This window comes from Gossypium hirsutum, chromosome A11, assembly GCF_007990345.1.
Source record: "Gossypium hirsutum isolate 1008001.06 chromosome A11, Gossypium_hirsutum_v2.1, whole genome shotgun sequence".
NCBI lineage: Eukaryota > Viridiplantae > Streptophyta > Magnoliopsida > Malvales > Malvaceae > Gossypium > Gossypium hirsutum.
Window position 1 is genome coordinate 72,202,777 of NC_053434.1, and position 13,349 is coordinate 72,216,125.

The window sequence follows — 13,349 nt, forward strand, 5'->3', positions numbered from 1 at the left end:
TTCTGGTAGCCTCGCTGCAATCTGGTGGCCTCGCCACATATATCTATTCTGGTGACTTCGTCACAATATCTGGCAGCCTTGCTGCAATCTGGTGGCTTCGCCACATATATATCTGTTCTGGTGGCCTAGCCACAATATCTGTATCTGGTGACTTCGTCACAATATCTGCAGCCTCGCTGCAATTTCTATGGTGTGTAGCGGTTGGGTGGGTCGAGTAGTCTCCCCACATGGTGTAAGGCTGGTACAGGGGTGTTATGGATGGCTCTAGGTTGGGATTTCTGCATTCATGATATATTTGTTTTGTATCTGCTATGGGTGTAACACCCCAATTTTTAAGATTTTCAAGATTTCTGTGGTTTTTAACAAATTTTAAAATTTCTGTGTTTTGAATGTTTGGCGTAGGTTTAATTATGTTAGTGGGCCTCTAGAAGGCCCAAGCTTAAGCTAAAACCCGGTAATTTTAAGTGATTTTAATCCATAGGGAAAAGAGGTTCTGGTTAGCTAGGCTTTTAAGTATTAATTGGGTAAAATAAAACACAATGAAGCCTGTGATAAGTTGGCATGTGACGCCACTTGGGGGCCATAGAGGTGGCGTGTGGATGACCAAGGTGAGCTAAGGTTCGAGTCGCAAGGTAAGCAAATTAGTGATACTAATTTTTATGTACAGAAAAGGTAAGCAGTGGAACTGAAGTGAAAGGCTGTCAGGAGAAGATTTGGGAGCTGATAAGGGAGAGGATTTAGGAGTTGATTAGGAAGAATGGTGTTGGCCGAATGGTGGACTCTTGAGGAGCAAGAGTTGGCCGGCCAAGGGGTGCTTTAGGGGGGCAAATTTCGGCTAGGTTAAGTGCCAGTATAAATTCGGCACTAGGGGTAAGTTGTGCCATTTCCTGACTATTCTCCTCTTCTTTTCTTTTTCTCCTCTCTCCATCAGCTTTTTCTTTTTCTTCTTTACTCTACAGCCGAATCTTTCTATCCTCCTATTCATTTCCATCTTTTTCTTCAGACGATCCTAAACCTTTATAGCCATTTGCCATAAGAAAAGCCGAAATCCCGAAAGCCATATTTCCTTCTGTGCCGATTTCTCCTAGCCAATTCTCTCATCTTTTTCATCATTCTTGACTGATTCTTTAGTTCTCTAAACCTCAAGTTTTTGTCGACAAGACCACAGCAAAACCCTCCTATTTCATCTTTCGTTACACTGTTGCAAGGAAAAAATACCAAAAACTCCACACTCCTAGGGACTTAGCCGAATATTGAGATCACTGAAGGCTCGACTTTTGCTATTATTTGAGGGTTAGAACTGCATCAGAATCGAGTGGGGATTAAGAGGTATTGTTGACTGAAGGAATCGGTGGTAAGTCTTTTCAACCTAGTCTTTATTTCGTATTTTAGCAAAAACCGAAATCCCTAAAGGTTAGGGAGGCTATCGTTTTGGACTTGTAGCCCTAAGGGGTTGTGATAACTGTTTTATCCTGATGATAGTGTGATCTAGAGGCTCTGATCAAGGGCATGGACAAGGGGAACAACGGGATCTAAATCTAGTCGCTAATTCCGGCAAAGGTAAGATTGCTAGTGCCTAAGGTGTTATTGGCCGAATAGGGTGTTAATATGTAGTTCGTTTCTGTAGTTAGATTAACGTGGTAGTAATATAATTGTAGGTAGTTCGTAGGTGGATCTCGTCAACAAATCGTTGCAAACAGGTGTGTAACTAACACCCTCTCATAGACTAGATCGGTAAAAGCCGAAAAGCTGAAATGTCGAAAAGTCAGTATTTTGGGAACTTGCGAGTGTGTGAATGCTTGTAAGATAAGTGGGTTAATATTTTTGGTAATCTAAAGTGATAAAAATGCAGTACGTGCAATTTCGTGCATTAATGATATTTTGGGCTTAATGGGCCGAAAACGGGTTAATGGGCCAACGGGCCCAATTCGGTAAGAAAATACGCTAAGTGTTTTTAGTCTTATGAAAATGGCTATGCTATGCATGAAAACCCTAAGAATAGTTAAATTGCTTGAATACCCTTATATATGGAAATTACTGATACACCCCTAGGTGCAAAATTACCATTATACCCCTAGGGTTACTTTTGACTGAAAAGCATGATAATTTAATTCTGTATGATGTATGCCATGATTGTATATTTGTTGCATGGGGACACGGGTTATATTATGGAGGAAGCGTCCTGTGGCTATGCCACATTTATCTGATCTGGTGGCTCTGCCACATATATCTGTTCTGGTGGCTCTGCCACAATTATCTGTTCTGGTGACTCTGTCACATTATCTGTTCTGGCAGCCATGCTGCATATTTCTATGGCGTGTAGCGGTTGGGTGGGTCGAGTAGTCTCCCCACATGGTGAAAGGTTGGTATGGGGTGCATGTGGTTGGATATGGGTTGGGTTTTGCATAGACATGTAATATATGTTCTGTTCTATTATGGGCCTATGGGCTTTATTCTGACTTTTGTTCTGGGCTAAGGCCAACTTATTCTGTTCTCTGTGGTTTAAACCGATATAGGCTATGGTTGGGTTAATTTACACACTGAGTTTCCCTAAACTCACCCCTTTATTTTTCATCCACGCAGGTAATCCCCAACCATAGTAGGCTTGGAACTGTGAGGGATTCGGAGTGGCCACATGTTTTGCAAGTTGATTTTATTCTGGTGAATTGGACATTTTTTTTATTTACGTTTAAGGTTTTGGGTTTTTAAAATGTAATAAGGCCGCTTAATTATTTTCTTTGATGGGTTTTATATGTTTTATTAAGATAGGTACTACTTATATTTAACTGTTGAATTTGGATAGCATTAGGGCGCGTTTTCAAAAACGATAATTGATTTCAAAATAACACGACAACAAGCAAAGCTTCCACAATGAGAATATTTTTTTCCAAAATTAATCACTTCTCCTAAAAAGGACTTAATCAAATTGGTTTCCTGGAAATATACACGACGTTAAGGTGTGGTAACGGCGGTGTGCATGCCTAGGATTGGATCCGAAGGGAGTTTGGTACTTAAGCAGTCCGAGGGACTCACCTCTTCTTTTCCAGTTTCCTACCTGGTGCGCAGCTTCCATTCACTTTAACCTGTATTGAAATTATCTTTTAAAACACTAAGTAAGTTTTTCTAGAACAACAACCTGAAATGTTTTGAACGCTTCGATGTGGCATGTCGGATCCGGCCATAACGTCTGGGCCGGGTTTGGGGTGTTACATTTAGCAGAGGTGGCGTGTGATGACCAAGTGTATACGTCGAACAATTAATAAAGTGATGAGTGATATCATCTCCACAGGGATTACATAGGTGTAACTTGGTCGAGTTATTATAGTTAAGTTTGATTAATGCTAAAGCAAAATAAGAATAAAAATGCTGTAGAAAAATGAGAAAATGATTATGTATAAAATGTGTACAACAAAACAAGAAAACAAATCAAGAATGCCATGTCAAAATCACTATGAAAAAGGGTTAAGGAACTACAATTTTTATTAGGACGGCTAAGATTACTAATTAATCTAACTTCATTACCTATTAATGTCACAGCAAAGTCGTGAATATTCTACTGCTCGATAGGTTTCGACAATAGTCTGCTTCTCTTGAGAGTAAGACCTTGGGTTATCTCCCTTAGGACACTATATGTCTATAGGCCTTAAGTTCGGCTACCACTAATATTTCCTACCTTCTTTCGTACGAGGCAAGGCTCTATGTTTAGAGGTTGCTACGAATAAGTGATTAATTATTCACTCATATTGTCCAACTCCTATCCAGTTAACCTCACCCTATCAGAATTAAGTTTTCCTTGTAAACCTATCGCATATTCGTCAATATATAGCCTGCATATAACATGAAATACCATTCAATAAAATAGTAAAACAAACCAAACTCAAACTTTAAATATTAATAGAATTAAAGGTTTCATCAAAGTAATCTTGAGCCTCAGAGATTTAGCTCATGGTTGGGCAAATCAAGTTTGAGTTTAATACAATAACCAAAATCATCAATAATAAATAAGCTTTTAAAAAAAGCACGATAAGAAACAATGGAGTAAATTGATATGATAGCTTTTGCCTATCCAACTCTTAATACAGGTAACGCAATTTCTTGCAGTTGCTAAAGATTATTCCAATCGTTTTCTCCTTCTTCTGAAGCCATTGTTTTGGCCCCTACTTAATTTCTTTTTCATCCAAGGTTGCTATCCCAATTTGTTTCCCTGCTTGGATTTTATAAGTTTCACCTTCTAGGGTAGGTCTATCAATCCATGATCCTTCCTCTATTTGCCAGATAGATATATTTGGTACACGTGCATGTGAGGCCATGAGTGGTAGCGTCTTCCTAGCATTGCCGCAGCATTTGTGTTGGCAAACTATCCATACTTTGCCACGACAAACCATCAACCTTTGATCTACACTCTACACCTGCAAATAACGCCAAACAAATCCCTCCAACAAGTGGCTAAAAGCAACATGTAATCACAATTAAGCGCAATCCAAACTCTTCAATACGATGCTTTAAAAGTGCCAATGCAATATCCTAAAATGCAACTAACAACACTTAAGTACAAGCAATTAACTAAGTTTCAGGGGATGAAATATAACTCTTTTCAAGAGTTATTACTATATAAAATGAATATACAACACTTAGGGCACTAGATCCAACATATATGATGCTTGTTGTATGCGTTATATTCATTTTGAACTCCTTTGTTAGTACATTTTCTTGTTTTCTTAATATGTAAGCAAAACTTGTTGAGCCATGTAACATCCCTTACCTGTATTCATTGCCAAAATAGGGTTACGAAGCATTATAGGACTTATTACACAAATAAACATACATTTCTCATACATTTTTCCATTTCAAATACAAACCATTCACAATCAATCACATTGTCCCTAATATGAGCCTACGAGGCCCAAATCATGTATTAGGAGTGATTCGGGACTAAACCGATATCTCAGGAAATTTTTGGAACACCTAGAAAAAGTTTACAAAATACAGGGGACACATGCCCGTGTGGCCCAGCCATGTGTCTCACATGGCCAAAGACACGCCCATGTTATAAGCCGTGTGAACATTCGAAATGAGATCACATGGCCATGTCCCAACCCGTGTTTGACCCGTGTAACTCTCTAACATGGGTCACACGCCCGTGTACCCTTCAAAATAGCCTCACACGCCCATGTGCCAGGCCGTATGCTAGGCTGTGCCAAACTTGTAGGGTATACTGACTTATGCCAAATGGCCAAGTCACACGCTCGTGTGCTGGGCTATGTGGAGCATACTGATTTGATTTTTAATTAAACACCAGGGGACACACAGCTGTGTCACTTGACCGTGTGCCATACATGGCTGAGGCACACGCCCGTGTCTTTGCCTGTGTGGACAAAAATAGGCTATTTACCAAGCCATCTTTCTCACCCAATCTTTCAATCACCTACATAAACCAAATGGTATGTATAATGGCATAAATAGGCATTCAAATCAATCTCAACCAAGCCTAATTCATGCAATTCCATGCCATCATCCACAAAACACACAAATATCCAAATAAGTCATTCAATTCATACCAATTTCACATTTTCAAATCACTTAAATGGTCACTTTCAATTATGCAGTAATTGGCCTAAAACCACGAGAATATCTATCTCAAATTTTAACCATTTGGTATCCATAATGCCAATTCACAACAAGCTTCACATAGCAATTATACACAACATATCAAAAGGCCATTTACACATATATATACATAACCAAATCAACTAAAATAAGCCAAGTCACATGGCTATATACATAACTAACCTTTCATCATTTACAAGCCAACTCAAATGGCCAAATCCATTACCAAGCTATATGCTAAAATGACCATAATTCCTATACATGCCATATAACCAAATACATAAGTTCAAAAGTACCAAAGTACCAAAGTGATAGCTTGATAGTGTGATGAGATCTTCGATGACTCCCAATCTGAGCTAGCTTTAATAATCAATATAAAACACGAAAAAGTAAACAGAGTAAGCTATAAAGCTTAGTAAGCTCGTATAGTTAATAAGTAAAGCTTAACATTCAATCACCAATCAAGTAGCATGATCATAATATACAACAAAATCATTAAATCATAAGGTTAACATATATTCAATCACATAAATAATCATGAACTCACAAGTTTCATAGGTTCAATGCTTATATAGTTTTCCTACATACCTGTACTGATACATATCTATTTCTCACCATTTCATATCTTCAATATACCCATTGAACCATTTGAAATAATATCAGATACATGGGAATCTCGCACCCTAAGTGCCAATACATAGCCGAAGCACGGTGTTGCTCACACAAGCTGACGAGAATCCACAACACATGTCAGATAACTCAGCCACTGGTAGGACGTACGGACTAGCACCCTAAATCACATAACCCCTAATGACATGTCATTCGTATCCTAATTTATTCCTAAGGTTCAACCGAGATTTCTCATTACCGAATCTTCGTCAAACATTTCTGTACAATCATATTCATCAACCATTCAAATATAAAGCACTTAAAACACAATTAAAATAATGCTTATTAACATACAAACTTACCTCAATTGCAAAAACGACAAAATAGATCGATTAGTCTAAAACTTTATTTTTCCCCCGATCTAGATCCAAATTTTGCTTTTATTAATCTATATGTAATCAAATTTAGTTTACTAAATTTTCATTCTATTCAATTTAACACATAAATCATATTATGGAAACTTTACACTTTTACCCCTAATATTTCAACATTTTTACAATTTAGTCCTTAGCTCATAAAAACAAAAATTCATGCAATTACGTCCCTACCCATGCTAGCTGAATTTCTCTTGTTATCAAAGCCGCCCATATTTTTCATTTATTTCTCATTTCCACCACATAATTTACACATTTCACAATTTAATCCCTAATTAGCAATTTTACCAAAAATCACTTTACAAATGTTGTTTATCTAACAACAACCATACATTTTCTATCATCAAACATCAAAATACATATACATTCGTTAATGGCAAAACCCTAAACCTTTAATATTTTTCAAATTAGTCCTTGGGCTAGCTAGATTAAGTTACAACGATCTCAAAAACATAGAAATCATTAAAAACGGGACAAAAACCATACCTAAATGGACAATGGAAGCTTGGCCAAATGAAAATCCCTAAAAATGGCTTCTTATCTTGTTAAATTCGGCTAAAAGAAGATGATGGACCCCAAAATATGATTTTTTTTATTTATTTAACCTTTATTTACTAAACACCAAAATTAACCTTTAAAATCATCACAAATTTCAAAATTACCAAGAAATTATCATCCACTAACATATTAATGGGTCAATTACCACATAAGGACCTCCACTTTAAAGTTCTATAGCTATTAGACACCTTTAGCTAATAGAACTGAAGTTTTATACTTTACGCGATTTAGTCCTTTTTATCAAATTAAGCACGTAAATGATAAAATTTCTTAACGAAATTTTCAAAAAAATCATATAATCATACTATAGACCTTAAAATAATAATAAAATAAATATTTTTACCTCAAATTTATGGTCCCAAAACCACTGTTCCGATTTGACTAAAAACAGGCTGTTACAGGCCATGTTAAAGGGAATACCCCTTTTAAGCAAGGGAAGTATAGTGACTTCCAATTGAATTTACTAAGTATTTTATGCTTACGTATTGTCATTTTTTCATGTAGATTCTTTCTTTCACATCCTTAAAGCTAGACTCGACTCAGAATCATCACACTAATAACAAGACCATCAAGAGATGAACTTAGTACATTTGTGACTTGTGCCATGTACCTAGGGGGTCAACATGTATCATTGTGTTAGTTTCATTTGCTACTTAGAATTTTAAGCTACTTCTTATTGAGTTGTTATGTTGGAGGCTCTAATGGTTATCTGTAACCATATTCTGTCGAAATTTTACTTAGCATTCATAGTGCCATTTCTTTACTTGGGCAATATTTTGAATGATATTAAACTTCCTTTATATGAGTCTTTGAAGTATGGTTGAACATGTTTTTGGATGGTTTTTTACTTGTTTTGGGTAAACTTAAAGTAAGTCTTTTATGCATGCCACATTTGGAGGTGATTTTGGGACAGTTTGGAGTTTTTTTTAGGTTGCACAAAAAATGACATTGTGACCTTGCTTTTATCACGTCACGACTTCACCCAACTAGTAAGTGATGTCATGACGTCACATGGCCTAACTTTCGACCTCGCGCATTGTTCCAACATTTTGCACCATTGCACTATTTTAACCTGTTCTAGCTTTCAGGGATTCATTCTTAACCCCTTATCACTCCCAATCACCCCCACTATGATTTAAGTAGTTTTAAAATATTTCTAAAGCTCTACAATGATTTTAAATGATATTTTATGATTTTATAGAAATTTTTTAATAATCAAATTTATCAAAGAGTTTCGAGATTTTGTTTTGTACATTTTCTAGTAGCATCTCCTATTCATACTGTCCGTTGGGATGGATAAGGGGTGTTATGTAAGTGGCGGCCCATTGAATAAAGTTGTAAATAATGAATTGGGTATTACATCCATCCAAACATAATATTGTTACTTATTTATGCCATTCCCACCACATAATTATTATATTACTATTAGATTTCATTTAATCGAACCAAACATTTCGCAAGTGAATCTAATGATATAGTTCTAAAACATTAATGTAGATACTTTTGTTTTTAAGTTAAGGAGATGAGATTATTTTGGTTTGCTCACTACTATATCAAATATTTGTTGGTATATCTCCATGTAATTTGTATAACTTTTTAAAGGCTTAATATAACATTCAGTATATGAATTTAACACATTTTCTTAATTTGGTAACTAAACTTTTCAAATGTTCTAAAAAAAATCAAATACTAACATTGTTAATTTTTTTAAGGCATAGAAATAACTAATGTATGACCGACATATGGCAAATGACATGAAATTTAATGATAAGAAAAATTACATTTATTTGGAGTTTCATCTTATTAGTTAAACAACATGCTTATATTTTAGTTTTCATTGGTATTAACATCACTTTATTATTAATAGCAAGAATAATTCAAGAAGGATCACATGCTTAAAGCATGATTTGATTTTCACAAAACTCTCGATTTCACAATAATATCATCAAGATGAAAGGAAATTTGTGTTCATAGTTTATGTTTTGAGCTATACTTGAAAAATGAATATCAAAGAAGAAAATAAAGAGTTTTAAAAGCCTTTTAACATATTGAAAAATTCAAACTTTAGAGAGATTTTATTATCATTTAAGAACTAAAGAACATTATTTTTGAATTTTTATATTTTAAAAATTATAATTCTTATATTTCTAAGGATTTGAGTAAAAATCAAATAGGTAAAAATTATAAAAATTGAAAATTAAAAAGGTTTTTTTGTAATTACAAAATTAGATGAAAGAAATGTTTTTTTAATTGGATTGGTGGTCAAATGGGTCAGACCATTGGTTCGTCGTTTCAATTGGTACGATCGGTCCAATTAAAAAAATTTTAAAAATTTAAAAATTTAAAAAATTTTAAAAAAAAACCTCGATTCAACTGGTTTTTAACTAATTCGTGCCAGTTCCTGATTTAATCAATTCAAAACCACTCTTCAAACCGATACCTTGATCGTATCTCGACACCAAATGAAAGTATTAAAATTTTTAAATAAAAATAATACAAAGACTGAATGTTAGTACATGAGTTTGTGATTAAATTTTATATTTCAACCAATTAAAAACCAAGCAAAACAAATAAGATTTAGCTAAAGGCTTGAAGGAACCATTAATCTCCCAAAATGCCAAGCTTTAGCTTTTTTTATTGCCAAACTTAAGCTTTGGCTATCACCAAAAACCGACAAAAATAAATATTTTGTAAGCCAAGCCGTGAGCACTGAGCATTGAGCACCCTGCAGTCTTCGTAGCAGCCGCTGTTTGTTTAAGTGTGTTGTAGCCAAAAACCCAAAAGCCAGACACCGAATAAAACCCTAAAAGAACACCATTTTCACTGTAAAAATGAGCATTAAAGCCATGGATTTTTCTCTCAGAATCAACCCATCCATTTGCTTTACACAAAACCTACCAAAACCTTCCTCCAAGCTTAGGTTTCTCACTGTTAGATGCTCTCTCCCTCTCACCTCTGACGATGCCGCCACTGGTGAACACTTTCTTTTTCTTTAAGAAAAACTTTTCCTTGTATTTATTCTTTACTTTTCATCTTTTTAGTCTTTAAAATAATGCGGAAAATCTTTTGTTCTGGGCGGCTTTTAGGGTTGGCGGAGAGGCCATGGAAGGTTGCGGATGCTAGGCTGGTTCTTGAAGATGGTTCTATTTGGAAGGCTAAATCTTTTGGTGCCTCTGGAACCCAAGTTGGTGAAGTGGTTTTCAACACTTCTTTAACAGGGTAAGATGATTAGTAATTTGAATTTTAGTTTCTTTTAGTATTTAAACTAAATTAACGAAGTTTTCACTGTATGTCGATGTGTAATGTGGGGGTATTGAATGATGAAATGCCGAAATAAGGTGAGTTTGGGTAAATCTAAAGTTCTGGTAAGATTTTGAAATTGAAATCTTATTCGATAAGATTATGTAGAGTTTGCACAATAAAGGAATAATTGAAGCCACAGATTTTAATTCATTGTTAGTTTTAATTTGTACTTGTTGTCAAAAGATAGTATTAGTTCATATTGTAGGCTTTCTTATCTGTTATGTCTTTGTTTCATTGCCTCATTGTAGAGAAAAATATATGGCCTTTGGGGATAGAAGTTTATTATCTGTATGTGAATTCTAATTCATGGCCAAAATAAATTGTTTTGCAGGTATCAGGAAATTCTAACAGATCCTAGTTACGCTGGTCAGTTTGTCCTGATGACCAATCCACATATTGGCAATACCGGAGTAAATTTTGGTTTGTGAACTTTAACTTTCTAGTCATTGCAATTATGACTTGTTGAAAACCATATGTGATCTGATGTTGATGCCTACCCTATCAGATGATGAAGAATCGAGGCAGTGCTTTCTTGCCGGTCTGGTGATCAGAAGTCTAAGTATCAGGTAAATTTTTCTCCTTTTAATATTTTTGGTATGCAATTTACGGATATGGAGCAAAATGTTCGCTCATTTAGTTATCGACTGCTCTTTAAATGCTTTGCAGTACTTCGAATTGGAGATGTGTGGAGACCCTTGGTGATTATTTAGCAGAAAGAAATATTATGGGAATTTGTAAGTTGTATATACGGCACTGAACTGAATAACTAGTTTGTGGATTGCTTAACCTTAGAAGACATGCTAATGACAAATTAGTTTGTTCTTTGGGCATAGTTTCTAACCTCCTTACCTTGATGCTTTCCTGTAATGTGCCAGACGATGTTGACACGCGCGCAATAACCCGCAGATTGAGGCAAGATGGAAGTCTTATTGGGGTTTTGAGCACTGAACAATCTAGAAGTGATGAGGTACTTTTGGAAATGTCACGTTCCTGGGACATTGTAGGTAAGAATAGCTGTATCCTATCTGAAAGATATAAGCATTTTCAAATGAGAAGGTCAGCCGTGTCCCTATGTATCCCTATTCTTCTTTTTATTTTGTAGGAATTGATTTAATAAGTGGTGTTACTTGCAATGCCTCTTATGAGTGGGTTGATAAAACAAAATCAGATTGGGACTTCAACTCCAATGGAAGAGATCAGGAGACTTACAGAGTGAGAAATATTTTTGAAAGTTTATGTCAGTGCATTTAGATCCTTGCCTTGTGACTGCTCATACACTTCTTTATGTTCTTTCAAATTGAAGGTCGTTGCCTATGATTTTGGGATCAAGCATAATATACTTCGGCGCTTAGCATCTTATGGCTGTAAAATCACTGTTGTCCCATCCACATGGCCAGCTGCTGAAACCCTTAAAGTGAAGCCAGATGGAGTTCTTTTCAGCAACGGTCCTGGAGATCCATCTGCAGTTCCTTATGCTGTAGAAACAGTAAAGGAAATACTGGGAAAAGTTCCTGTTTTTGGAATTTGCATGGGCCATCAGTTACTTGGGCAGGCTTTGGGTGGTAAAACCTTTAAGATGAAGTTTGGTCACCATGGAGGAAATCATCCTGTTCGCAACCTTCGCAATGGTCGTGTTGAGATTAGTGCTCAGGTGTGTTCAATCTAGCCAAATGTTTCCATTGAATAATTAGTCCGAAGATGCACGCAAGTATTAAAATTGAAGTTTTGATATATTTGCTGATTATTACTATCCTTTTTGTATATTTATTGTCGAAGTTTTAAATTGTAGTGTCTTTCGGGTTGTCATCACCTTAGGTTTTATGATATGGCAGAACCACAACTATGCAGTTGATCCGGCATCACTCCCGGAGGGAGTAGAAGTGACTCATGTTAATCTTAATGATGGAAGCTGTGCTGGTTTAGCTTATCCTGCTTTAAATGTTATGTCTCTTCAATACCATCCCGAAGCATCCCCAGGGCCTCATGATTCAGATTGTGGTAAGAATTTCTTTCCTACATCTCTTGATTTTTGTCTTTTTACTTGAACAAAGATTACAAATATGTATGATTCTTAAAAAGGATTTCTCTTGCTTAAGACTAGTCGTTTCTTGCTACAGCTTTTAGAGAATTCATAGGGCTTATGAAATCAACAAAACAAGCTGCTTGAAGGAATCTGTAGTATCCCATTGTTCGAAGGATGGCAACATCTTAGAATGGGCTTCTTCTGAGCTATTGTTTGGTCGGTATTTGCTTTATTTTAAAAATGTCAAAATTTATCACTTTTTTAACTTATTAAAAATTTATTTAAAAATATGTGACACACTATATATAAGTGTGGATCCAAATGAATCAATAAATGCATGACAATCATTCAAGAGTTGATGGAAATTCGTTACTTTCTTTCATAATCTCAGTAGTTTAGTAACAGTTAGTGTTTATTAGACTTGTCTATGAGTTGGGCTGAATTGAGTTTGGCGTGTCTACTTAGCTCTAGTCTTGCCTGAATATTTAGTGGCCAAGCTTAACCCGAATTATTAAAAGAGGCCTGACTCACTTTTGACTTTGAAAACATCCTTGCTAGTAGCTATAAACCGAAAATGTTTTGCTATAAAATTTTAGTTTTAGTTTTAGTTTCAGTTTCATATAAGTTTTATGTATGTGGCAGTAAGCTTTATGATGTTTTTAGCCCTTGCCTTTTCTAGTTTTAGTATATACTGGGAATCGACCAGTTCTGAAATAAGAAAAAAAATTGGTTGCCTGGATTAAAAAAGCAATTGAACCAATGGTTGAATCGTATTTTATAATTTATAATTATTTTTTATTTTTATAAATTTTTAA

The 13,349-nt window shown here is 35.4% G+C and overlaps 1 protein-coding gene across 3 annotated transcripts; it reads left to right on the forward strand.

Moving 5' to 3' along the window:
- Window positions 1-9,849: 9,849 nt before the first annotated feature.
- LOC107890357 (carbamoyl-phosphate synthase small chain, chloroplastic) lies at window positions 9,850-12,899 on the forward strand. 3 transcript variants are annotated; one of them, XM_016814814.2, is made up of 10 exons: window positions 9,850-10,181; window positions 10,295-10,427; window positions 10,843-10,931; window positions 11,017-11,077; window positions 11,178-11,245; window positions 11,387-11,515; window positions 11,614-11,723; window positions 11,815-12,162; window positions 12,344-12,509; window positions 12,629-12,899. In XM_016814814.2, the coding sequence occupies exons 1-10, from the start codon at window positions 10,040-10,042 to the stop codon at window positions 12,676-12,678; spliced, it is 1,296 nt and encodes a 431-aa protein (XP_016670303.1). In that variant the 5' UTR covers window positions 9,850-10,039; the 3' UTR covers window positions 12,679-12,899. The 3 variants fall into 3 exon arrangements, with proteins under 3 accessions (XP_016670303.1, XP_040938200.1, XP_040938201.1); XM_041082266.1 differs by lacking the exon at window positions 12,629-12,899 and having other exon boundaries at window positions 12,301-12,509; XM_041082267.1 differs by lacking the exon at window positions 12,629-12,899 and having other exon boundaries at window positions 12,327-12,509.
- Window positions 12,900-13,349: the final 450 nt, after the last annotated feature.

Coding starts and splice junctions, on each gene's coding strand:
- LOC107890357 (XM_016814814.2), top strand. CDS start 10,040: ATGAGCATTAAAGCCATGGATTTTTCTCTCAGAATCAACCCATCCATT. Junction 11,516..11,613: donor ACGTTCCTGGGACATTGTAG/GTAAGAATAGCT, acceptor TTTATTTTGTAG/GAATTGATTTAATAAGTGGT. Junction 12,163..12,343: donor GTGTTGAGATTAGTGCTCAG/GTGTGTTCAATC, acceptor ATGATATGGCAG/AACCACAACTATGCAGTTGA.